The sequence below is a fragment of the Leuresthes tenuis genome, unplaced genomic scaffold (genome assembly GCF_036924035.1).
Source record: "Leuresthes tenuis unplaced genomic scaffold, fLeuTen1.0.hap1 SCAF_22, whole genome shotgun sequence".
In the NCBI taxonomy this organism is placed as follows: domain Eukaryota; kingdom Metazoa; phylum Chordata; class Actinopteri; order Atheriniformes; family Atherinopsidae; genus Leuresthes; species Leuresthes tenuis.
Window position 1 is genome coordinate 28,186,852 of NW_027325376.1, and position 27,813 is coordinate 28,214,664.

At 42.3% G+C, this 27,813-nt stretch overlaps 1 protein-coding gene across 2 annotated transcripts in view; it reads right to left on the reverse strand.

Annotated features, from left to right (window-relative positions):
* Positions 1 to 2,665: 2,665 nt before the first annotated feature.
* Positions 2,666 to 27,813, reverse strand: part of rce1a (Ras converting CAAX endopeptidase 1a) — a 48,047-nt gene continuing 22,899 nt past the window's right edge. For both annotated transcript variants that reach the window (XM_072376496.1, XM_072376497.1), the window contains 5 exons: positions 22,216 to 22,294; positions 21,916 to 22,083; positions 11,942 to 12,013; positions 11,769 to 11,831; positions 2,666 to 8,159 (listed from right to left, as the gene is read on the reverse strand). In XM_072376496.1, the coding sequence (XP_072232597.1) occupies positions 7,930 to 8,159; positions 11,769 to 11,831; positions 11,942 to 12,013; positions 21,916 to 22,083; positions 22,216 to 22,294 (612 nt within the window). In that variant the 3' untranslated portion in view covers positions 2,666 to 7,929. The remainder of the gene's footprint in view (positions 8,160 to 11,768; positions 11,832 to 11,941; positions 12,014 to 21,915; positions 22,084 to 22,215; positions 22,295 to 27,813) is intronic.

Genomic DNA, 27,813 nt, shown 5'->3' on the forward strand with positions numbered 1-27,813 from the left:
CGTAGGTGTAGGATCATTTATACACCGAAGCGCATTCTCAAACCTGCTAAAGACATCTGATATATGTACTCCTATACTGTAGGTATCTCTCGCAGGTTCTCTACAGCGGTTTCTAATTCATTTGGAACAACTGCAGCAGCCTGATTAGCCATGTTTACACAGGATTAACAATGATTAACAGGGGAAAAAAGGAAAACTGACACATTTAGTTTACTTTAGAATTACCTTCAAGTCATGGGACATTTTCTGTTACAAGATCTGGCTTGTTTGCATGAACATGAGGGCTCTGGACTTCTCTTGATTCTGGGATGTATCCGATCTACCAACAACGCAGCCTCTGTGGTGAAAGGAAAATAAATAAAGTATTTCAAATATTCAGGTACGAGGTAGTGAACATTAGCAAGTAAAAGTAAAGAAAGAAAGCACACCTCTGATTAACCCTTTAATGAGTGAAGCGTACTCTGCTGCTCCGCTGATTTGATACCACAGACCTCATAAACCTCACAGGAGCTACAACCTCAAATTCTGTGAAATAGCACGAAACATAGTTTAATAACAGAAAAATAAAGAGAACATGCTTAAATGTACACTATGTGGAATATGCATAAATATTACCGGATAATGAACTCATTGAAAGCAAACCGGAGTCATGAACAGGACAATATCATTATATCAGACTTTTTACAGACTGTCACACACATAGTTAATCTGAATGGGTGCCATTTCGAAGGCTGCTTTCCCCCTAACCCACACCCCTCATTCTCTCTCCCTCCTCCTATACGTTACTTACGTATTGACGTCATACGACACTTACGTAGTGATGCAGTGCGCAGATGTAGGAAATCCGGTTCAACATTCAAACGCGAATGTAAACTTATTTAGTTACAGAAAGAAGAAGCAGGAATAATGAATGATAAGTTTTAACTGACCCCGAACATCAGGCTGTTTATCTAAGGGTTCGGGGATGTCCACAGTTCTTTCAGCTCCTTCTTCCTTAGTCGCTGAAAACAAACTCTTTTGACCAGGGGTGAAACATTCAGGAACCGGCAGGACACACGTGCAGGATCTTTTCAGAATAAGAAAGTTAATTTATAAACTTCTTAACAGGTATTTCCAACAGAGAAACAAGGGCTATGAAAAATCTATGACACTGATCTCAATAACTAAGGCCGAGATAAATGCCGGTATAAAACTTAATCAAAATAAACATTCACTCCACTCCAGGAGGAAATCGAAAAACGATAAAAGATTATTATTCAAATTTAGCTGCTCTCTTCTAAAGAGGCGTAACAAAGCTCTCCTTCTAGTGGAGGATCTAGAAAATTCAAAAAGGAATGAGGTGCTGCAACCACTCCTATAACGGAGGTGCTAATAAACTTACAAATCAAAGTCACTCCTAAATGGAGGAAACCAAATCGGACTACAAAAGTTACCAACAGCTAAACTGGAATTCTAACTTTAACCAAAGCAAAACTCTGAAGGAGATACGCTCGACTTCAATGATCAAACAGAGCTCAAAGATACTGAGTACACAGGATTCAAATGCTAGCGGTTCGGAGGCTAGGATGACGACTGAAAGTACGACACACTGGCGTTGGACAAGGGAAGACGAAGACTACTTAAACACCAAGGGGAACAGGTGGAAACACTTAGGGAATCAGGGAAGACAATCAGACACTAGACACGGGAGGAAGGGCAAGGTACCTGAAACGAGAGGAGAAGTTAACATTTCAAAATAAAACAGGAAGTGACAATCTGACATTGCTGATTGGATGGTGGACAGCAGCATCTCCCTGGCTCAGGAGAGCTCCCAGGCCGAGGGGTCACTTGCTAATCCCTAGGCACCCGAAACTATGGTTGGGGGCTGCATTGAGTCGGGTGCCGAGAGGGTCAAGAGTGGCTTAGTCTACCTGGTTAACATAAAAAAAAAAAAACACATCTTGACAGCACATTTTGGTATTTCATGTTTTTTCTGTTGAACTGATATCGGGAAAGAATTAAAATGTTTTTATTTGGCAAATTTAAAAACAATATGAGAAAATATTTCTGCAAATGCAGTGGTTAAATTCACGTTCAAAATAGGCCTACCGCCTACGTTATGTAGCCTAAGTGTAAGGTTTATCTACACAAGAATCAACAGTTTTTATGTTTTCACACTGTTGTGTGGTCATTTTTCTGAATCAAATTTTTCTCAAAATTACCCCCCCCTCTGGTTTTTTCCCAAATCGCACCCTGGATATTTACATAAACACCATCATCCGACTTTAAAAAAACAAAACAAATTGATGTGTTAAGACAAAGTTTTAACATGAATCTTGGAGTTGAAACTCTCGTGACTCAGAACTCAGCCTGGCTTTCTTTCTTACTGATCCATCAGGGTCCTGACTTCTGTCCTGAAAGGGTCAAACGATCCAGGAATGCCCTTTAAATTTTAGCTGTTAAACTGGTGTTCCAGTGATGGACTGTTAGTCTGATCGTGTAACATTGGCACATCAAGATATTGTCTGTACAGAAATGTATGTATGTGACTGGATTCATGCTTTTTTTTTTTTTTCTAAAATAGAATCCATTAAGTAGGTAGAACAACAAATCATTTTATTAACCGGCTGAGGAAACTCAACTTCCAGGATAATAAAGAGGAAATGACAGATGCACTGACACTGGCAGATGTAGAAAATGACTTTTATTTACAAATAGATATTATGCAGTGAGTCTAAATTTTTCATAAAAGATTGTCAAAGTAAAACTTTGTTCTGTAGTCTAACTAGAACTGTGCAAGTGGAACAAAGAGAGCATAAAATGACATGCACTCATCTGTACACTCTGTAACCAAAATAGATCTGATTATAAAATATAGTGCTCAATATAAACACTCTGTGTGACCAGCTAATTTGTATTTCATGAGTTCTGAAAAGGACTCTTCCTCGTGGTGTTGTGTATGAAAATACTGAGCTGCAAAAATAGACTGCAGTGTCAATTTCTGCATATTATGACACAAATGCAGCTTCTATATCTCTAGCAGCAAGTACCCCACATTACTGGTAAAAGTCTCAATGTGTTTGATTTGATATCCACAGCAATGAACTGAGAAGCTTAAAATCAAGCAAAGGCTAGTACTGAGGCAGTCTGTTCTAGTCTGCATGTGAGTGTGAATTGTGGAGTCTGTGCTGGAACACACGTGTTACAGGTGAAGATATCACAATCAGCATTACTGGCCAGGAGTATGAAGCTTGACAAGATGAAGACTTTATATTAAAATGTGACAGCATATCCAAACAGTTGAGGAGAAGGAAACATGTCTGAGACTCTCTGCCTTAGCTTTAACCTGGAGTCAGTATCTGCTCACTGTGGTGGCAGGATGGAGAATAGTACAGCACATAGGGGTTCAGCTCTGAGAAGCTGTGAAATCGCACGACAAGTTGGTAGAAACAATAACAAGACTAAGAGTGGAACTAAAGCCCCATGAGGACAAGAGTAAAATTACAGTTGTAGGGGGCAGATGAGGAAAATTAACTGGATTTAAGAACATTCAGCCAGATGAATCATGGAAAGAAAATCATTGAATAATAAATGTTAATAAAAGTTTGCTTAGATCACTGAAAACTTGGAGAATTTTCCTGAGACTGGTGCTTTTTAAGTTATCCTCAGTATCACAGCACTGTGGCTACAATAACATGCATGTGAATATCGATATGCTACAACTGCCTACACAGCATTAGCTGATCAAAACATGAAAGACTTTGGCTACAATCAGAGCTCCTGAGGGGGACAGAACATCCTCTGATGGGAGTTTAGGTCACATTAACGGGGATGTACGATGGGGATGTAATCTAAATACCCTCAAACTGTCCTTTCTGTACAACTTCTAGTTCAAACACAAGAAGCTGTACAGAGAGACTACAGAGTCAAATCTTATTTCAACACAAGTCCATACAAATATTCATCCACAATAGTAAAAATAGGACTCACTGTATTGAAAAATGGCTGTCCTGTCCATTAGCATACTACACCCAAGGCCCACAGTATAAGATCAGTGTTTTCTGGAAATTACACTTTAAATGATACATGTATGTAGGGATTTTTACAAACAAATTTGGAGCTTCATCCGGCAAATTAAGGACATTCCAAATTACAACTGCATAAATCTTAAAGCTCCTGCTGTGAAACCCAGAAAGATTTAAGTGAACAACACCTCTTCGGGTGAGTCTCTCTTTGTCAGATTAGGTTTAGTATATTCAAATAAAATACTGCTGTAGTATAATAGTGAGGACAGGTGTGAAGACATGGCTCTAAGGTAAGAGCAGAGGAAAACAATAAGCATTGTGCTAAAAAAAAAAAACGGAGTTAGGCTGAACTGGTATTCTAGGGACAGATGAGTGATGCCAGAGGCTGGTCTGCCACTCTCAAAGCGCTCCATCACCCTCTGCTGGTAGCTTCAGGTAGAAACTGCACATTCTTATTAAAATACACTTCAAGCCAAAGGTGTGTAAACATGCCCACAATATATATCTATACAGAGAGACATAATCTATTGCTGATGACTCAAGCAGTCAGTCCACTTCTTCACAGAACCACTAACTTATGGAGGTTTCCATCCCTCCTCTCACCTCATTTATCCCGATCCTTAGAATCTATAAATACCTTCAACTAGTTAACACGAACAAATGATTATCTAAGCACAACACTTTAAAAGGAAAAAAAGCTAGCGATGCACCTTTGGTCACTCTGCAGTACAGAAATATTGCGAGAATGATACAGAATCCTAAATACGTCAGAGTCCACAGCTATTACTGCCACCTAAGCAGGAACCCAAACAGGGCTAACCTAACTGCTCTTCGTGGATCATAATAATGTAGATTTTCACATAAGGCCAGACACTGTTCTATCATGTAAAAGAAAGTCTTCTTATCCATATCTAAAAATAGTGTTCAAATGTGTGATGTGATGATAGGCACAGTAGAGTACACCAGTCCAGATCCAGAACTTTAAGAGAACTCAGCTCATCTATCAACATGCTGGTCTTTGCATTTTACACCTCCAGTACTTCTATTTCCATTCAAAGCGCCACTGTAAATGTTACTGTATGTCCTTCTATGAAGATCTTAGCCATCAGTCTTTCTTAAGGACATTACTGTGAGATTCTGCTGACATCTGTTAGAGGCATCGTTACAAACCAGCAGCAGGGTGAGATGTGCAACCCACACACACTTTACAATACTTGGCACAATGATGCTACTAGTGTTAAAAATCTAGTGGAGCTGAAAACAAAATAGTTCCAAACATTATTTGGCTCCAACTGCTTGGTAACAGACAGGTGAGGGCAGGGCCCTTTCCTGCCTTTTAAAGCCTCTCTCAAGTGAATGGAACATATAATTTTTGACTATGTTTTTTAAAGAATTGGCTATGTTGGTATCCAAATTCATGTATTCAATCTCAAGTGTTGCGGAGAAAACAGTAACAGGTCTCTGCCCACCGTTTCCTAAATGCTGTCATTGGAGCATGACCACGCCAAAGACTTTATGGTGCGCATGTAATATGCTACCATGGCACATGGCAACTTGAGTATAAAGTCAGTGGGTCTCGGATCTTACAAATCTTTCTAACAGTCATGAAAAGCTGTGTTGCCAAAATGTTGTGCTGCCAATACAAGAAAGCATTTGTCCAGGTTTGATTTTACTTTCAGATCAGTGGTGACATGATAAGGCTGAACAGTGCATATTTCTAACTGCGGGTGTAGCTGCCTTATGCTTCAACATTGTAGCTATCTATGTTAATATTTACATGATCAGATGAAGTGGGAATGACAGCCAAAGAATCTTGCTCTCATCTTTTAAATAATTTATGGTATATTCCCTCCCGTTAAATAGCAGCAACATGTAACAGAAGCGAGTGAATGACTGACAGCATTAAGTGGGTTTAGACCTATTCAGTCCATACATTGTGTATAGACAGACAACCACAGAAGCCAGAGCAACATGTTTGGAATGAATGAAAAGCAATAAGCAAAAAATGTGGCTAACAACCTAAACATATCCATCGAAAAGCCTGAAATATACTCTGTGGAAGACGCATGCCACATTCAATGTTTGGACAATAAAACATTTTGACTTTATGAGTTCATGTATTAGAAAACATGTCCCACATCTTTACCCTTGCTGTAATAGGAGGTCATACACACATAATAACAATGTTGTAGACTTTAATGTTTCACACCTGATCCTGTCAAGTGCGGACCAACCTGAGCTGGGGGAGCATAACAATACTGATTTTTCATGTGTGCACTATAACAGAGGACATTTCAGGCCTAAAAACAATCCCACCACCAACCCAACCAACTAAATAACAAACTATAATCACTGAAAAATACAAATAACCCTGAATGGACATTTTGCATACTAAAGACCGCCATATTCAAGAAGATTGATTCTCTGTTTCACTCATTCTATGAAACCTGTGGTTTCAAAGTATTTAAGGAAATGTCCCCCTGCTAAAACACAACCACAATGAGACCAACTTGAAAAAATGATTGGGATACTGGGACCATTTTGCCTATTGGTCAATTTCTACCATTTCAATCATACCACATTCCTGTATTTTAACGCAATTACGACGTGGGTAACAACAGCTCCAACACCAACAGCTTCCATATCTTCATCATGGGATGCAAAGGGAAATGTCAGAGTTATGACAACGAGCCAACACCTGCTTCTTCAAGATCCACCTGAATCTGACCTGAACTGTTAAATCTGAAAGCCCAAACCCATCATTACTATCACAGAGTGTTAGCTTTTGACCAATGCAAAAAATCCAAACCCCACAGCTTTACACAGACCCCAACCCACCCTGATATGCTGTCACGTCCTGGAGGGAGCAGACCTCTAAAGCACTGAAGTTTTTTTTTTATAGTTTTGGACGTCATCACAATTAACAATAATTCATAAATAATTTAGCAAAAAACATAAGTGGTCCAAACGGGGGGTAAAAAAGCCAACTGTTGACCCACAGTAACTTAATTGGAGTATCTGAAAGTAGATGCACGTCTATCCTGAACTTAATCCTAAATTTTTGAAAGTTCTGTCGGCCATCTTTGTTTTCTCTCATGCAGCTGAAAATTGCATTATCCAAAAAAAGTCATCAAGGTGCTGCTAACAGATTAGTTTACAAAGGAAAGAATCTTGGGTATAATGATTAATGTTAGACAGCAGTATTTGTCTCTTTAGCATATGTTGGTTTTCATCCCTTCAGCCATTTTTTTTTTTCAATTTTATGTTATAGCCTGCTGGATCAGAACATTTTTCTGATGCAACCATGGACAGGAACACTGTGAGCAGTTGAAGCTGTTAGTTGTGTATAAGTGTAAGGAGGTGGGTGGATGTTCCTATTCAGTAATACTTCTCAGAAAACTGATGTTTTGCTTCCAGAGAATTTCCAGGTCATTTTATTTTTATTGATAGAAATGACCACCAAATCTATAAAATGGAACTACTTGTACACTAGATAATCAGTCTGGGTGAAAATAGAACATGACAAAAAAGTACATTGATGTTTCATCAGTAACTGATAGAGGACTACTCCATCAGTGCTTTGTCAACACGACAAGTATCACATGTCAGGGTGGCAGCCCAAGACAAAGAATATGTTCTTGGAACTGGACGGTTTTGGGTTAGTTCATTTGAGCATACTCTGAGATGAGTTCCAGCAGGCAGATGTCAGATAATGTAGACAGAGCTCCTCACTTCTCCATTACATCATAGCCCATCTCTAATAAAACTCAACAGCACTTTAACTCCACCTTCTAATTTAAATAAAAAGGAAAAAGATAAATAAATAAAATCCCAACCAAGAAAAAAAAAAAAAAAAATCAATTCCATTGCTCAATCAGTGGGCTGTACCATGACAACGAGGAGCATGTGCCAGTAAAAGCAGGGATCAGGAGAAACAGAGGGAGCTCGGGGAGGAGGTGAGGGAGCACACTGGGGTGGGGGAGCCATAGTAGAAGGGCTCTGTGAAGGGGAAGAGAAAGATGAAAAAAAGAAGAACCCCCAGCAGGTAGGAAGAAAGAACTGTGAGTCGTTGAGGGTGCTCCAGGGCTGTGCTGATGGCAGGGAAACCCATGTAGTTACAGAAGGAGTGGCAGAGAACCGGGCCCATCAGGTGACCTGCAACACAAACAGGAGTCACAGCTGCAGCTGAGTGTGGATATGGATTGCTACTAGTCAGTTACGGTTTTCCAAATAAGTTCAATCTGTTGAAATTGGCTTCCAATCACCGCTTTTCCATTTTCAAATCAAGGCAACTTCATATTACAAATATTTTGACAGTTACACGAGTTTTGTCAAGATACTAGAATATAAACTCAACACCAAGGAACATATTCCAAAGGGAAAAACAACAAATGAAGAAGCAAAAACTGTTTATAGTTTTAGACTACCTTGTAAAAGTTGTAAAATGGGATAATCAATACAAAAAGGAGTACCACTTACATGACTCTAATGCAACATTTTCAAAAATTTCTTGTTGCCTTACAGCCTGAGATCAAAATTGATATTTTGGAGTTTATATCATTCGACTTACATATAGCCCCTCCAAAGTCACAGGGATTTTTATCATTCTTCAAAGCTCCTTTACGTCAGATGGGTTCTGCTTGTGCACAACTTTATTTAAGTCATACCACAGATTCTTAGTTGGATTTGGTCTGGGCTTTGACTCGTACGTTCCAACACATCTAAATATTTCCCCTTAAATCCCAAGAGTATGCTTGGGGTCACTGTCCTGCTGGGATGTGAACCTTATGGGAGGTAATCGATATCATATCCACACCACTCCTGAGTGAGGTCAGGATGTTCTCTGGTAAGGTGTGGACACAGTGTAGTCAGATGGAGATTGGGTTTTGGTCATGTTTATCAGAATGCATAAGAATTGCTGTGTGACATGTATGTCTGATGTTTCTTTGAAGAAATTACCAAAGAGACTGTCCAACTACTTGTTCTTTCTCCACATCAACCTCTGTTCCAGTCTTAAATCTCTGGAAGACTGAAACCCATTTTCCATCCATCATCCCCTCAATTCTGAGCATGAAAACATCTCCACAGCATGATGCCGCCAGCACAATGTTTGTGGGAAAAATGTTTTTAGGGTGATGAGGTCTTTGCATGAGACATAGCATTTTCCTTTATGACCAAAAAGTTCAATTTAAGTCTTATCTGACCAGAGGACCTTCCGTATGTTTGAAGGGTCTCCCACATGCCTTTTGGTGAACTCCTAAAGTGCTTATTTTTCATGTAAGCAGAAGCTTCATTTCTGGCCATGTTTCAGTAAAGCCCAGTTCTGTGCAGCTTATAGTGGTCCTATGGGCAGCTACACCAGTCTCCTCTGTGGAGCTTTCAGGCTCCTTCAGGTTTACCTTTGATCTATTTTTGTCTCTCTGATTAACGTCTATTTTTGCCTGGAAGGGGAGTTTTGGTTGACGGCCCTCTCTAGGCAGATTTGTTGTGGTACTGTTTTCTTTCCATTTTGTCATGATGGATTTAATGGTGCTTTTTAGAATTTTAGAAGTTTTTGGTATTTTTCTAACAAGCAGACTTTGATTTGTGCCTCTTCATAACTTTGTCCCTGGCCTGTTTGGAGAGCTCCATGGGCTTCATTGTGCTTCTTGATCAGTGCTGTTTCAGACTCTGGAGCCTTTCAGAACAGAATATACGGACATCATAGCTGAACCTTATTATGTGACTCCTGAAGATAACTGGTAGCACCAAATCATATTTAGGGACTTCACAGCAAACAATACTTGTGTGCATGCTACTTATCATTTGATTAGAATTTTTTTTAATGTTTTTCTTTGTAAATAAAATCCCCTGCAGTTGCAGGTGTCAATGCAAAAAAAAAAAAGAATACTTTTGTATTAATTTTATCTTGACTGCATTACTAATGAATAACTGATTTGGTCATTAAAAACAATTTACAAATTCTTCTGGGAAGATTTCACTGTTATGAAAATGTTACTTTACCAAAAAAAAAAAAAAAAAGTTAAACTCACAGACTTTACACCTAACACGCAGACGGTTAATAATTAAGAAATTCCTTAATATCAATCCCTTGATTTTAAATGAAGCGTCAGTTTGGTATTTCTGTAGGCTAAACTGTCAGTTCATAACTCACACATTAATCAGTAATGATTTTAAAATGATATTATGCTAATGGAATAAATGTTAAACCACTGACGGGTAAAGTGAGCAACACTTCTTATCTTGATCCAGTAAAATGTTCTGCTGGGAAAACCTGCGTCCTGGGACTCACATGGATTTCACTGACAAAAACAGCTTAGGAAGGGCTAAAAGTCTGTCAAAGAGCCTGAACTCTCCAGATTCCAATCTGATAGCATCCGTATACATCCAATACATCCTCTGCTAAGGCACCACAGTGCATCTGTTTCTGTAGAGTTTAGAGGTCGAGTCAGCAAACTACATTTGCAGTAGTTATCGATGCAACTGTTGGGCCACAGTGAGAGAGGTACATGATATACACAGTGTTCCCTTCTTTACAGTATTTTCACCTTATAAACTGCAAGACAGTTTCATCTGGGATGGAGGAGATGTTTGTCCACTGATTCCATGTGTTACTGTCATTATGAACTTGTCATGTCACAGGTCTAACTGTAGCTTTGAAGAATACACCATAGTTCAAAGGGTCAAGCAAAACAACAAAGAAAATAAAAATGATTAGGCAATCCGTAAACCCTCAGACAGCTCTGCATTAAAAACAGACCTGATTCTGTCCTTGAAATCACTGCATGGGCTCAGGAAAACACTTCCAGAAATCATAGTCTGTGCTTACCGTGCCATCCACAGATGCAGGTTAAAGCTCTATCACGCAGAGAAGAAGCCACATGTCATCAAGCTTGACTTCGAGCCAAGGATGTAGACAGCTTTTGCTTTGGTTATACACCAGATAGCACATGACAGGGGCTTGGTTACCTCATATTCCCACAGAATGCCCCACAAAATCACCCAAGGGATGCAATCATAATTCTTCTCCAGATCCACAAAACTGGAAAAAACTTTGAGACTGGAACAGAAGTTCCCCTTCCAGCAGGAAAGTCAAAGGCCAGACCTCAGTCCAACTGAGAATCTGTTGCATGACTTACAGATTTGTGTAATCTAAGAAAGCAGCATTGTTGAAGAATGATAAAAAAAAAAAAATCCCTGTGGCAAGATGTGCCATGCTCACAGAGACATACTCTAAGAGACAGGCAGCTGTAATCAATCTCATTAATACTTTTTTTTTTTCATTTCATTTCACCAATTTGGAATATTACAACAGCACAAAAAATAAAATGAAATAAAATACAGATTGTAATTTTAAAAAATGGGGTCACTGAAAGGGAATTGATTTTAGGTGAGCAAAAAAAATCTATCTCAGGGTGCTGATACAAAGCGTTGAAGTAATCAATAGTAAGGCCCTTTGTGTATGCACTCAAATAACTGGAATAGTGTGTACTTGCTACCATTCCCCATGTATTGAGAGGGCGTCTCAGCTCTTAAAGAGTTAGTCTACTTACTATTATTGAAGACTGTTAGATATTCTTATTTTCAGGTTTTTTCCCAAATCTATCAAATTATTGGGTTATTACATGCCGATAATTGTAAATAAACAAACATCAACGTGTCCTCACTATTAGGAACAAGCAGTAGGCTCCAGCCACTATCCTCCTTGTACAGTGTAGAAAAAAAATTAAAAGATCAACAGAATGTTAAACTTAAGCTCCTCACCTGTTCTGATAAAGATGAAGGCAGTATAAGCTCCAAATACTGCTGTGTAGGAGAACTGAAACACTGTAGCAAATCAGAGAAACAAAATGTCCTCATCAGCTGTGTGACGAGTCGTAGTAAACGTAGAGCACTCTATGAAAGGATGAGATTGCATGAAACACATGAGCTCTCACCTGCAGAGAGGAAGATCCCCGACAGTGTCCCCTGTCTGAACCTCAGCAGCTCTATCACATGGTGGAAGTGAGCTGAAAGACAAGCAGAGGTTGACAAATGTAGTAACATATTTTACTTGTTCAGTAAACATCAGTACAAAAATTAACAGCAATAATCAACTGCTGTGAAAGTTCATAAAACTGTTACTTGTAATAGTCTTGCTAACAAAAAAAAACATGATTACTGCCTTGTAGTTTATTGCCTATTCCAACCAACCAGATTCCAGTATAATCAAAGATAATTTATCAAATTTTGTTAAATGTTTGACCTATAAACCTGATTCTGACAGAGCACAAAGTTTTAGCCATCAGGGTTATAACGTAGAAATCAGCGGTCGATTTCCAAACTAATGTAATTATCTAACTCGAGACTTCAAATATGTTTTCTACAAGATGTTGCTGCAAACAAGTGTCAAATTTTCTAAGAGATCTGTAAAACACATTTGATCTATACAATCACCACAATTTCAAGGTGGGCACCAAAGAATAGCATCCCTTACTCTGCAACTGTTCCTAGCTAAATCAATGAGTAATGGTCAGAGTGCTTACAGACGTTACTCAGACATGTCACTGTGGAGTTCACCTTAATTCTTTTATTCTATCACACACAAGATGTTTCTGATTCTTCTGAGCTGTGCTAAATAATAGAACAGAATAGAAAAATACTTTATTCATCCCCCAGTGGGGGATATTCAAATTATTCAAGTATCTAAATTTTTCTTTTAAATATTTACAATTGTTGTATATTAGAACAAAAATAACAATAATAATAATAAATTAATAAATACATTTGAGAAAAACATTCATTGTTAAAAAGCCTTATGGCTGTGGGGACAAAGGACCTCCTGAACCTCAGGTTCAGCTGCTCCTCTGACCTGCCAGGATGCTGTGGAGATGATGTCTATTATTATCCAAAACAGAATATAAGTTCCTCCTCTTCCATTGCTCCACCACAGCACTGAGAAGGTCTAGCATTCTGCCTACAACAGAAATGGCCTTTTTCACCAGTTTGTCCAGGTGCCTACAATTTTACAGTTTTTGTACCCCAGTGTTCCAGAAACACATCTCCCCATCCTGACATGCTGTGGTCTGGCAGTCAGATAGTCATGGAGGGGATGTCAGGGAGGGGGCCATACCCATACCTAGAAGTTTGTCTTTCAGTATGGGAGGCTGTATCATGTTGAAGGCACTGGAGAAGTCATAGAAAATGACTCTCACATATGAACCAGACACATTCAGATGCAGCATGTACAGAATCACGTCTTCCACTCCTATGTGTTTCTGGTAGGCAAACTGGAGGTGGGGGTCAAAATCCTCAGCAACCTGCAATCTCATGCGACGAACAAGGAGTCTCTCCAAGGTCTTCATGATATAAGATGTCAAAGTCACCGGTCAGTAGTCATTCAGCTCCACCGGTTGCCCTAATTTGGGCACCGTTATGAGACAAGAAGTTTTCCATTGCACCAGGACTTTTTCCATCTGAAGGTTCATATTGAAGAGCCTCTGAAGAGGGACTGCTAGTTGTCCAGCACAGTCCCTCAGAAGCCTCAGAGCTCCAACCTCCTCTATAGTTAGAGACATGGGGAGCCGCTCAGGTTGTATCGGAGGGATGGCGACCGGAGTGATGTTCTTATCAATTATAGAGATGAGGGTAAGGGTGCAGCTGGACAGAGGACGGCTGAGTTGCTGCAGAGGTGTAGGTGCAGCTGGGCTCAGGAGGTCTGGTGGTGGAAGCTGCCGTAGAGGTGGAGGTACAGCTGGACGGAGGAAGCCTGTTGGTGAGAGCTGCTGCAGAGGTGGAAGTGCAGGTGGGTGGAAGAGGAGGCTTGGAGATGTGAGTTGCCATTGAGGTGGAAGTACAGCTGGGCAGTGGATTCAAGATAAACAAGAAACTTGTGCTAAAGAAAAAATGGACCAGACTCAGCGAATAATTCCCTATAATCCCTAAATAGACTAGTGAGCAGTGCTGACCAACATGTCACTGGGGTCATCAGGTGGGAACCTCCTTTCATCAGTGTTTCATCTTGTTGGGCCCACGACACCTCCAGGAGGCTAGACAGTGATCACTGGCGTCCCAGAGTCACTCCCCTAATACCAGCCATCACTGCTCCTCACACCACAAAAACCACCTTTTTTTCCACAACCACAGCTACCCCAGCCTCTCACCAACTGCACACCAGTCATAGCGGGGTGGGGATACAAACCCTGGTTCAGGTAGGGGGTAATAAAAGTATAGAGGGTGCCAGAGGTGGAGGCAGGACGAGACACACTAGCAGATTCAACAGACAAACTCACCTAAACAGTCCTACAATCACTTAAAAATACCAGTAAAAACAAGGTCATACAGGCCAACTCACCTGAAATGGCCGCCTGGTTTCAAAAGACTCACATGGGCCACACCCTCCACTCAAATACATACTGGATTTCTTCCTTGCTTCTCCCAAGAGTCTGTTTACCCCAGGTGCTCCCCCTGCTGGGCCCCCAGCTACTATGGCTTCTTCTGATCCAAATCATCTGACATTTCCTTCATTATTTTCCTCACACTCTGTTCACTGACACCCAACTCCCTCAACAACGAGACAACAGACTTTGCAACAAATCCTCTACATCCTACTTCCACTGGACATATCCTAACTTTCCATCCTTGCTGCTCTGCTTCTGCCCCCAACTCCAAATACCTAAGTTTTTTCCTTTCATATGCTTCTGCTACTAATTCCTCCCAAGGAAGAGTCAGCTCTATGAAATAGACTCTCATTCTACTCCTAGACCACAAGACTATATCGGGCCTTAGATTTGTAGGGGAACAACAAGCTTTCCTCCTAAATCTACCTGCATCTCCCAATCACAAGCATCCTCTAAGTTGCCTTGTCTCCTTTTTGTCTTATTAACTTTATCCCCCTCTTGAACAAACTGAATTGCCACTCTCTTCACCTTAGACCCTCCTAAATTTACCTGCCTTTGTTTATCTTCAAAACCTTCAGCTAAGCTTCTTAATACTCTCTCATAGGCTTAATAGACTCTCAATGCATCACTCGCCTCTGGTGATCACTTCCTGAAAGATCTAGTAGTAACAGGAAGTCTTTGTACACAAGGTCTGTATGTGGGCTGTAGATAGACCATGCTGTGATCAGATCTACCCAGTGGTGGAAGAGACACTGCCCTGTAAACCTCCTTCACATTAGCATAGAACAGATCTAATGTCCTTTCTCCATATGTTGGACAGTCCACATACTGTTCAAAGCCAGTCAGGCATGAGGATAGAGAGACTTGGTTGAAATACCCTGTGATTGCAATGAATGCTTCAGGATGCTGGGTCTCTATCCCACGGCGTCATGGATGACGTCACACGCCGTTGCAGATGCCACCCCCGTGGAATGTAAACAACGATGATGATGGTGTATCGAACACACGGAAACTAACTGACAGCACTTAAATGTCTGGACAGTATACCCTCTCCTTAACGGTCACATTGCAGGGGTTAACACATCTCTCATTAAAAAACAGGATAATACCCTCGCATTTCCGCTTACCGCTCATACTCAGGTCTCAGGTCCACTCGTACGGCTGTGAAGTCGGGTATGTCCACACATGGACATTAAGATGGCGGCGCGCAGCAGTGCAGCTGCTTCTCGTGCTCCCGGGGACAAGCCCCCTTTTATTACTTTTTATGTTGGTCGTAAGGCCAACTCTACCTGCTTTGCTAGCATGTAAGGTACAGCCGTATCAAACTTATTAAAATAAGGGAAGGTTTGGGAACAACAACAACAACAGCAGTGGCACTCGGACTCAGAGCCACACTGGGCAGACTGCAGCTCCTGAGAACACCGGATCGGCGTTGCAGAGTACGCCGGACAGAGAGCAAGAGGGTGCAGAAGCAGAGGAGGGGCAAACAGGGTGGCCTGCTAATCTGGCTAAAGGATAATGCCAGGAGACTACGGATCCCGCCCCTGTTCCTGTCCAATCTCCGCTCCTTGGACAACAAGATGAACCTACTTCGACTGAGGCTGGGGGTTTCCTGTGAAATGATGAACTGTGCTGTGCTTTATCTCACGAAAACCTGGCTAAACTCTACCTATCGCCCTCTACTCAAATCCTGCATGCCAACACAGAGGACCATCACCGTGTGGCCCAGGGATGTTATCTCTGCACTGCAGGACTATTTCCAGTGCACAGACTGGCAGGTCTTCAGTGAGGCAGCTGTCTGAGAGGGAGAGGTGGATCTGGAGGACTACACATCTGCTGTCCTTTGCTACATATAGAAGTGTGTATAGGATGTCACCACCACAAGGATAGTAACATGCTATCCATACCAGAAACCTTGGCTGAATGCGGAGGTCCGGTCTCTGGCAAAAGCCAGGGATGCTGCGTTTAAGTCTGGTGACAGCCTGTCACTCAAGGTGGCTAGGAGAGAGCTGACTGCAGGAGTGAAGAGGGCCTAGGCCACATTCGCCCAGAGGATCCAGGAACACTTCGCGTCCAACAACCAACGGAGTATGTGGAGGGGCATAAAGTGCATTACAGACTACAACACCAAGGATGCACAACGCCCCAGTGACCCCTCTCTGCCCGATGCACTCAACAACTTCTATGCCCGCTTTGAGGACCCAAACACCTCCCTCAGCACCAGACTCACCCCTTCACCAGAAGAGGAACCCCCTCAGTGTAACCTTAGCAGAAGTGAGGATTAACCCCCGCAAAGCTGCTGGTCCCGACAACATCCCTGGACGGGCGCAGAGGGGCTATGCACACCAGCTTACTAATCACCCTCAGCACCGGCTCCCCACAGGGCTGTGTGTTGAGCTCCCTCCTATTCACCCTGCTCACACACGACTGCTCAGCGAAACATCCGAGCTGTCTGATTGTGAAGTTTGCGGACGACACAGCTGTGGTTGGACGCATCATGAACAACGATGAGTTTGACTACAGGCAGGAGGTGGAACACCTGGAGGGTTGGTGCAGAGAGAACAACCTCTGCATCAACGCGAAGAAGACCAAGGAGATGATCGTGGACTTCAGAAGGGGCAGACACCTCCCTTCTCCCCTGCACATCGGAGGGACAGCGGTGGAAGTGGTCTCCAGCTATAGGTACCTGGGTGTACACATCACTGGAGCCCTCACCTGGAGACACAACACTTCCTGCCTGATTAGGAAGGCACACCAGCGCCTCTACTTGAGAAGAGGTTGAGACATGCCGGACGTGGAAGCTCAGTCCTGACATTGTTCTACAGATGTGCGGTGGAGAGCGTCCTCTGCTCCTGCATCACCGTGGCACGCCAGCTGCTCTGCAGCAGAGAAGAAGGCAATGCAGAGGGTGGTGAAAGCTGCACAAGACTGTGGGACACAGCCTATTCACCACCACGGACATTTACACCTCCAGATGCAGGAAGCGGGCCTCCCGCATCATGAGGGATCTCACCTAGCACACACACCATTTGTCCCCCTCCACTCAGGCAGGAGGCTGCGGAGCATTAAGAGCAGGACAACCAGACTGAGGAACAGCTTCTACCTGGAAGCTGTGAGACTGTTGAACTCTGGAGGACCCCCTGTAGTCCCTTCTGCCCCCCAGACAGACAGATCAAACTGCTCTCCTTATACAGCTGTTTGTTCCACACAAGTGCCTCTAGCTCATCACACTTGTTTGGTAGCGAGTTAGCGTTTCCCATCATCACAGAGGGCAGACAAGGCTTGTACCTCCACCTCCTGTTGTGCCTCTTTGACTTTAGTTTTGCTCCAGCTCTGGATCCATGACACAGTTTTCTTAGCTCAGTCGGAATTGGATGTTTAATTCCGCGCCTAATCCTTGACAGTGCCAACAGTTCTCTCTTGTGTACACTGCTCTACTGGTAGTAGTGCATATTGTCAAAAAATAAAAGTAAAACAAAATGTAAATAAAAAGCAGATCACTAAAAATGTTTAGATTAAAACTAAAATGACATAAAATCATATAAACGAAGAACAAAATTCAGAGCTACACAGACTTGATGCCGATAAGGCAGACACATAGCAACATACATAGTATGGTCGCATAGATCTTGATCTTAAAGGACATTAAAGAGATATTTTGTCCACTAAATGAGATGGATGTAAAAGGTACAGAAATGTTGTCATTTTCATTTTAAAATAAATTAAAATATTCAAACTGTAATGAACTGAACAGAAAGAGAAAGTGCAGTAGAGGGGGTAGGGAAGTACAAGGTAAGTGTTAGGGCAGGAGATGCTCTTTGAAGAGCTGGGTCTTCAAGAGTTTCTTGAAGATAGACAGATTGTTCTTGTAGCGCTCGGTAGGTCATTCCACCATCATGGAATGACACATGAAAAGAGTTTGGATTGTCTTGTGCGTGGTGTAGGCACTGCTAGACGACAATCCTTTGACGACCGGAGTGACCGTGTTGTGACATAAGCCTTTGCAAGAGCATTCAAGTAGATCGGAGACGTTCCATTTAGTACTTTGTAGGCTAACATCAGTGACTTGAATTTGATGTGGGCAGCCAGTGGAGTTCAATGAACAGAGGGGTGACGTATGCTCTTTCCGGCTCATCGAAGACCAGACGCACCGCCATGTTCTGGACCATCTGCAGAAGTTTCACAGTGCAGGCTGGGACAGGAGGACGTTGCAGTTGTCATGGTGGGAGATGACCATAGACTGCACCACGAGCTGGGTGGCATGTTGGGTTAGGTAAGGCCTGATCTTTCTTATGTTTAGTAATGCAAAGCAGCATGAACGAGCAATGGAGACAACATGATCTTTAATGGTTAGTTGGTCAACAATCATGACACCCAAGTTTCTAGCTACCTTTGATGGAGCAAGAGATAGGGTTTCAGTGCTGTGTAGATGCAGATGCGGTGGTGCAAGGTTGGTTTGGTTGGGAAGACAAGCAGTTCAGTTTTAGAGAGGTTTAGTTGGAGGTGATGGGCTTTCATCCATTTCGATATGTCAGAGAGACAGTCTGAGATTCGTGCTGAGATCATGTGGTCATCAGGTGGGATTGACAGATAAGGTATCGTCAGCATAGCAGCTGTATGAGAAGCCATGTGGTCAGATGATCTTGCCCAGTAAGGTGATCTATATGGCAAAGAGAAGAGGTCCCAGTAATGAACCTTGGGGGACCCCTGTGGCGAGGTGGTGCGCTGCAGAAGTGTGACCAAGCCAAGATACTTTGAATGACCATCCAGTGAGATATGATTCAAAGCCTGATCTCTTGTTGCCGACCATGTCTGTAGTGATGACGAGATGAAGCCTCATGAAGCACTGAAGCTTTCCATCCGAGTAGTTCACAAATGGGCCGAAGCTTCATGGCGCTTCATTTGCTCTACTGCACCATCACAGTCAAAGCTACAAGAACTTCCCCATGGGATTTATAAAGTATTTATATTCTGTTTTACACAATAATTATTCTGTGCCTACCTTATTAGGAGAGATCAGCTCAAAATGCTTCCAAACAGGAGAAAATCTCCTCTCTCTTGCTGACTCCATGAACAAAAAGGTAGCTGGCTATGAACAATAAGTTCACACCATTGCTATGAGTCTTTGCATTTATCTATTGCGTTTTGCTGGCACGTAGATTGGTAATTACGTATGAAGGATGATTTCTACACTTCATGAACCAGTCACGTGATAGGGTTGGTCTGCGAAGCCTCGAATGTCACCACATATGTCATCAACACATGCCTTGATACGCGCTTCACAAAAATTATCCTAAATTACTCAGCACACACTTCGAAGCCTTGATATGGAAGGGCACATCACTACCTGCCTGCCTCCGACCTGCCCTCCTCGTCTGCCTCCTGGTGAACTTACCTCCCTTCTGCCCCCTACCATGTGCTCTGCCACAGCATCTCTGGCATCTGTCTGTTCTCCTGGCTTCAACTCCTCCACTAGCCCCCGGCTCGTCACCCGCTGGGGAAGCGTTTTTCTTCATCTGAAAGAAGGACGGGTCCCTGAAGCCCTGCATTGACTACAGGGGCCTCAATGACATCACTGTCAAGAATCGTTACTCCTTCCCACTCGTCGCTTCAGCCTTTGAACTGCTTCAGGGGGCTCCACAATCTGGATGGACGGCTCATCCGGGAGTTCCATCGCCGGCACCCCACTGCTAGTGGGGGCACCAACGCAGAGCCTCTGCCCTCCCTGTCATCTGAGGTGTCCGACGATGATGAAGAGGAGAAGGGGTCATCCTCTGTGGGGAGACAACTCACCCCTCCGGGGGCAGGCTGAGATGGATTTCTCAGAAGAGACCATTCACCATCTTCTGGCTCTGGATACCTCACCTCACATAAGGTCCCTTCCCTTTGCTCCGGGCTGCTCAAGAACTGAACTGTACGGGTCCGGGCTCTCCAGATGACAAAATCACTGTATATTGAGGCAGACGTTGAAAAGTATCACAAGTGGCCGGCATAGGATTCTTCTTCTGCAACTGAAGCCAATTAATAGAGTTGTCCATGTTCTCCCTCCTTTTGACATCATAATCCTTAATGATCTCTGGTTTTTGATGGTCCTTACCAACCACTGCCTAGCCTTACGCTTGGTGTTTTTTTTTTTGACACAGACATCAAGATAGTTTTGAGTGAAAATACAAAATTAGAAGGGTTAAAGGCCTGTTCTTTGTAGGCAAAACCTGAGCTCTGGCATGTCTTTCTGTACTGTCTGACAGCTAAATTTTTCTGTTTCTGTTCTAGCTCTTGTGAAGTAAAAACATGATCAGAGATGATGCGGTGTCCAGAGTCCTGTATCATGTCCAGGACAACTCTCATTCTTTGGTTCTTCTCAGGGACTCGTCCCACTGGCTTCCCTATATACATGCTAGTTCCATGCATATGATGAAACAACTTCACAGGCAGCTCTGATCTTGATTTTGTATTTTGCAGGTAGATGATTATGTACTGCCTAAATGGCAACAGCTGCACAGTGGTATAAGGGGCAGGATTGGAATAAAGGGAAAGCAGTGTACCCACAAATTTGTCATTTTAATTGTCAAAGAGGATAATCCTGGAAATATTGTGAACATCTTCCAGTGGCACTGTAGCACAGAAAAGTTATCTCCCAGTTTTGTTAGAGAAATTCTGAGAACCCCAGCAAAGAAAAGATAATCTTTTTTAATCCCTCTCCAAATACACCATTCCGTTTAAATTTGTGCAATTCACAATGATTTCCTGGATGTCCTCAAATATGAAAAAATGTTCATAAGAAGACTTTACATCCTATATGTGAGTCCCTGCCATCTGTGTAGGCCCCGGCTGCATCTCGATTACACTGGCAGCGCTGCAGGGTTTCTTTGAACAGACGCAATTCAGTTTTACCATTTCTTTGAAAGTCCTGTCTCTCGACTTGCTGGCTGTTGATGAGCTACCTGCTGACTGACTGGTTCCTGTGGCTGGTTCTGCTGCAGGCTGTTAATAGACTGATTAATGCTCTAATAGACTGATGCTAATGCTCTGTCTGGCTTCTTGTTCTGTGGCTGGTTGCCAATGGGCTCACCTTGGACCTGGCTCAAGGTTAAATTAATCTTCTTCAAAGTCACTGTCAGGCTCTGAAGTGCCAAACATGGGATCTTTCAACTGGCTTTGCATTGCACCTCACACACCACCTCCACATTTTTTATCATTTGTGGGTCCAGGGGCTTTTTTTTTAATGTTCTTCACAGAAAATGAGCCACAGTCAGAGACTGAGGTTGAAGTGATCACAAATGGCATTGTGTTTCTTTGGGTAAACATTGAAAACTGTTTGCACAGATTTGAATACCACACAGGGTTTGTACATTTTTATAAACATATTCAATAATCACTTATGCGGATAAAAATATTTTTCTTTAGGCCCGTAAGTCTTTTCATTATTCAAGGCAGCTTGCAACGGTGGGACACACATGCCATGATCTAAAAAAGACAGGAAGAAAAAAATAAATACAACCTGCAGTTAAGTTGCTAAAACCTTCACTCACCCACTCCAAAAAAAAGGGGGCAGGTGAAGATTGCAGTGGATGGGCCTGCACAAGGCACCAACATGGGCAGCATACAGGCCCTGAACACCAGCTCCTCTGTTAATGGTGCCACCACCTGATTCCTCAACCAGCGCATGTCACTGAGACACAACATCCAGAAGCATGGGTCTGCAGGAAAACACACAAGTACATTCACACACACACTGTTTGACCCACACGTTGACATGTTTATAGCTGAAATAGTCTTTCTGTGAAACACATTTTGATAAATAAATGAGTAAAGCTTGTAAGCTAGCTCACCGACGGCCACCCGGATCCCATCTGTGAAGCTCCAGGGACAGTCTATGGCCAGCTGCATGAGAGGGCCCAGAAAAAGGACCTACAGTAGAGAGGCACACAAACACAGTTTCTGTATCTACATTTCATTCATTTAGCAGACGGTCTTATCCAAAGGGAATTACCAGTGAGGAGCACACTAAGGGGGCATTGTGGAGCTCAATAACTTGACCAAGCGCACATAATTCGTTCGGCTTCCGGCATTGACAACAGCAGCGGCCAATTCAGTAGCTCCGTCCGCGTCTGAGTGTTTTCAGTGTTTTAACGACACTTTACGCTGACTTTAACTGTTAATATATATCCCACGGATATGGAGTACTTTCAATTACAAAACATTTATAAACAAAACGTTTATTCATGAAAGCAGCCATCGCTGTTTACGTTCCTCCGCGAGCCCACCCTGAGCCCACCAGGCTGAACAGGACAATAGACTACCCCCAACCCCCAAGCCAAAGATCAAGAGGCAACCCACAACCACCTGCTCATTCAGAAAGTGGTCTCCTGAGGCAGAGGAGGGTCTGAGGGACTGTTTTGAGTCCACTGATTGGAGGGTACTACAGCAGCCACACGGGGAGGACATCGAGGGGGGGTCACACACTGCATTAGAGGACTACATGAACTTCTGCAGGGACATGGTGCTCCCTATTAAGACCGTGCACTGCTTCCCAAATAACAAGCCCTGGATCACGAGTGACATCAATTATGTCCTCAAAAGAATAAAGAGGGTGTTCAGAGATGGTGACCAAGAGGAGCTGAAGCAGGTACAGACGGAACTAAAGTTCCAGAGTTCTATAGCAGAAAGATGGAGCAGCAACTTCAACAAAACAACCTAAAAGAGGTCTGGGAGGGGATGAAGACCATCACAGGCTGCAAGAAGCACCACAGAGGGGGACACAAAGAGAGCAAACCAGTTTAACCACTTCTTCAACAGGTTTGACTGTAATGCGAATGTGTCTCAAAACCACCCTACTCACCTTCCAATCTCCTCAACACCCATCCCCAGCAGTCAGGGGGAGGAAAGGGAAAACAACAGGGTGCCCCCCTGTTTTCTTTTGAATAGGCTTATTCGTTTTGTTCGTTATCAGAGAACATCACCCTCATCCTAAATGATTTGCAAATGAGTCCCATTGTAAAACTGCAGAATGAATTTCATCAAGTCATGGATTAGGAATCAAAAGGAAATGAACTGTCCAGTACGGTGGCCCTGAGGAATAATATACAAATGCTGAAAATCAGTTTAGTTACTCCTGCAACTTATAGTACCTACATTTTGAGGTCTTAAATGGCCAGTAAGTAAAAAAGACAAAAATAATCCTTAAAAATAACATATCAATGTAGATGTGTTCTAAATACACACACTAATAGGCTATAATGAATTAATTGTATATTTTACTATTTTTATTTGAATAATTACTTATTCATATGCCTCAAATATGCATTCTTCATTTGACATATGTTTTGCCTTTATTGAAGAATATAAACACAGTCAATTACTAAACTGGTAGGAATGAAAACATTACGCCATTTCAACATCATGTTTTCAGATGTGTCAGAAATCTTAAAAATTTTGCGGTAAAAATGGGGCATTCTGAGGCTTCCTGAAGGACCATTATGGTGACTCGTGAAGTAAGGGCAAGTTACCACAGAAAATAATAATTATTATTATTATTATTTTGAAAATTAACCGGATGTTTTATTTTGTTTCTGCGCATGACTTCCAGTCCCGCACAATCTGCTCTGTGCCGTGTTGCTGGGTTGTACTCCGGCATCCGGCAGAAATATATAACAGGTTCAGCATCCAACATTGAGAAATCAACACTGAATAAACGTTTAATTTTCAATCGAAGACGTCGTTTCACTTGCAAAATGAATGTTAACTCAACCGGTGGAAATTGACTAACGACCGGTACTGACGGAGTTAACCAAAATTAACCTTTGATTCATGTTTCCTTGCTATCTGAGTTGTACGCTGGGCTGTGTAAAGTAATCGTGATGACCAGAAAAAGGGGAGAGACGCAAAGGAACCATTTTGCTTTGATCTTTTAGGAGTGGTTTCACAATGACAAACCCCTTAATTTACAATCATGAGAAACGGAGTGAAAACAACATTCTAAACAAGGACCTTCCACCTTGGAAAGATTCTGGAGTCAGATTAACATCTGCTCGGCCAGCCAGAGCTGAGTTGTATAAACACAGCCTCCCCTTTTGGTGACAAGATTGGTCAGGTCAGTGAGGCGCATACCAAAGAAAAAGAACATTACCATCCTTACCTAAAGAGCTGTAAATTAAGATGTGACACCCACCGTCTGGATAACAGACAGACTCTTGTTGGAAATAAAGGAAAAACTTCAGAGCCAGTTTCAGATGGATTAATGAATCTGTTACCAATATGCCTCATAATTACCTACTGACTGTGGAATACGAAAAAGGACAGCTCAAGCATCATTTTAAGACTTTCCACGACGCTGTACGTAAAACACCAGGAAAGTTAATATTACTCCGTAGGACCCGACCGTCGTGCTGTGGAACCACAGTGCCATCTACAGGTCGCGACAGCGAATCTTGGGATTAAAATCATTCTGTATTTTATTCTCCTGTTTATAATATGGTGACTACTGCATTAGTGCCAATTAAATGTGTGTGTGTTACAATGAACTGGAGGTCCAACTGACGGAATAACCGTCAGTCAATGAACCGTGTGAATAATACATTTTCAGTTTTATTGGTCACTCACTATAATCCATCGTCATATCTTGTTTGAACATGTCTACTGATTCAAGTTTACATTGCTTATATTTAATACCTGTGTGATAAGTATGGTAGTAATGTATTCCTTGAATGTGCTTTGGGAGGCCGGGATAAGAGAGATTAACTTTTCTTTTATAAAAGTTAATTCAAGAATCAAAGCCCCTCTGCGACGCCCAAAGGCAAACCCGCCATTTCATTGGATGTAAACCAGTGACGAAACTCCGCCCTCGCCAGTGAAAGCGAAGCGCGCTGCCGTTTGAGCTTTAGTCTTGTTTGCAGTCTAATTTTATTCCTTTTTTGTTAGTCTAGTCTTGTTTTATTTTATTCTTTTATTTATTTAGTCTTTATGTTTATTTTACACTTTCAGACTCTAGACTCATTTTCCCTTGTTGTCACTTATTTACCCTCTACTTAGATTATTTCCCTTCTCTCATTTTTGTTACCTTTTTGAGATGCTCCTTTCCTAAGCAAAACCCTCGGGGCAGACTCAAACAATAACCCCCTTTTTGACCAAGTTTACTTGAAAACCCAATCTTTGTTGGGGTTATTATGACTCGACCCCGCTCAAAGCCACTCAGCCACCTGCCCGCACCCGTCGGCAAGAAGGAGAGACGAGATACCGCATCAGGTGCCTTCAAGCCGGACCAGAACCAGAGACTGGACCGCACGCACCACGGATCCTGAGCTGCAACAAAGGCCACAATTCCGTCGGAGAAAGAGAATCTACTAGCTTCCGCTCGTAGACTCGCTTATCCGATGATCCAAAATCCTGGGAAGGCGGCGGCCAAATTCTCTGGATTCTGCTCAAAGTAAGGTCCACCCTTGTCTACCTTGTCTACGGAGCATCGGCTGTGGTTTGGTAATAAATAGGGCCGAGTTAAAATAACCAAGTTTTCATTCACGCAGTAAACTCATCCCTATAATTAGCCAGAGACCGCTCTAGAAATATTAAGTCCCATGTCTCTCTTATCTTATATATTGTTATGTCCTCCGTATCATAAGTACTGTCTTTCCCCCATGTTAAATATATGACCATATATATGTAATCGATCCGTGTTTCATGTTTCTTAAGTAATTCCGGTCAATTCGGAGAGAATTCTAACCTTCAGTAACGACTCTTAATATAAATATTTTCAGACGTTCCTGCCAGCGTAAATGGTAGGTGGTGCCCTATTTCTAAACGAGGTCTTAAGAATTAATATCATAGCTAGAACGCTACATACTATACAATTATTCTCTGGTGCCGTCCGCGTGAGGCCTCCGCAAAACTGGGTTACGGAAAGAAACATTGTTTATATGGTCTGGTTACTGCCTGTGTGTGAGCATTGCAAGTATTTGGGTTGTCTGTATAAAGCGAATGAATAACTGAGCAAGGAAAATCTTTTAGTTTTATTTTTAAATGAGAGCCGGCTGTGAACTGGTACAGTGGACACACGAACCAGCTCAGCCCGTCTGTTTGCGACAGTAAGCGATCGTAAACCACAGAAGAAGAATCAGCTGATTAGTTGATACTTGCTTCTCAAATAAATAAATAAATATTGAAGAGCGTAGAACGCTGAATCTTAAAAGGCCTTGGTGGGGATTTTTGTTGCGAATTTCCAACAAATTTTAACCTGCCCTGAGTGTCAGAAAAGGATCACTGCGAGACTCCGGGACCTTTATTCGGCTCAGAAACTCCGCGCAGGGCTAATAGTAGCTACTTAGTCCACAGCTGTGTTTGCTTGGCAAAACAGTCAGGAGCAATTACCCACCACAACGTAATCTTGTGGCTGGACGGTGAAATTAAATAAAAGCACGGCGTGCTTATTGTGAATCCCCGGTGTGACTAAAGTCAACGGGACTGAACGTGTATGACTAAAGACAGAGTCACTCGTTAATTGATTGAGGATCGGAACTCAGTGTTTGTGCTTAACGTGGAAAACAGTGAAACCTGTTGTGATTCCAGCTTAAAGATTGAATACAGAATACAAAATACAAACTCTGATTTAAATAATAAGACTCTAGGGGCCAAACTAATTTGCTGCAGAGAATTGGGTTGGTGATCGCAGTGGTCGTCATTATTGACGTCAGTGTGTTTTCCTGAGACCGCCGTGTCTCTGAGAATTGTGAGTTTGCAAAATTGCTGGTTTAAAAGTTTGTGGAGGCTGCCGCGTGAGAGAGGAAGTTTACTCAAGCGCATACAGAAACAAACTGTCGGAAACCCACCTGAGCGGTGAGCCGCTATCGGTGGGTGGTGCTAAATTTTGTCACTCGTGACGCTGACATATTCTCTCTCCTCCCGTCGCAACCCCGCCTACCGGGAACACGAGGACGAGCCTTAGCGTCATCTGCTGGCAGCTTTGGTTAATTGCAAAAGGAAGGGAGAAGTCACATTTATTGGGCTGTGTACTAATGAACGACAGTTACTTGAATGATAGTTAATCACGCTTGACAAATCATTAAAGCCCTCTAGCTAAATTGGTTTAACCAAATAACCTTCTATCACATCCTTAACTTCTATACTAACAAAACATTTGTCTTGTATAACCCATTTGGAAAAAGAACAAGGGGAAATACAAAGTCAATTGATTTTAACAGTAACTGACTTTAAGGTTAAGAGGAAGCTCAGTGTATAATTTCTGAGTATATCCATCCTTCCTAAATTGTGATACCACATCAATAACCTAAGAATAGTACCATCGGAAGGGGAGAAAACAGAAAAGAAAGGAAAGAAGGAATTTTGTTTAATGTTTGTTTTTGAAGAAAACTTTGTTGAAAACTGTTCTGGTAATTTTCTTTCTTCCCCTCTTCCGACTATTCTAGATTTAATCTATA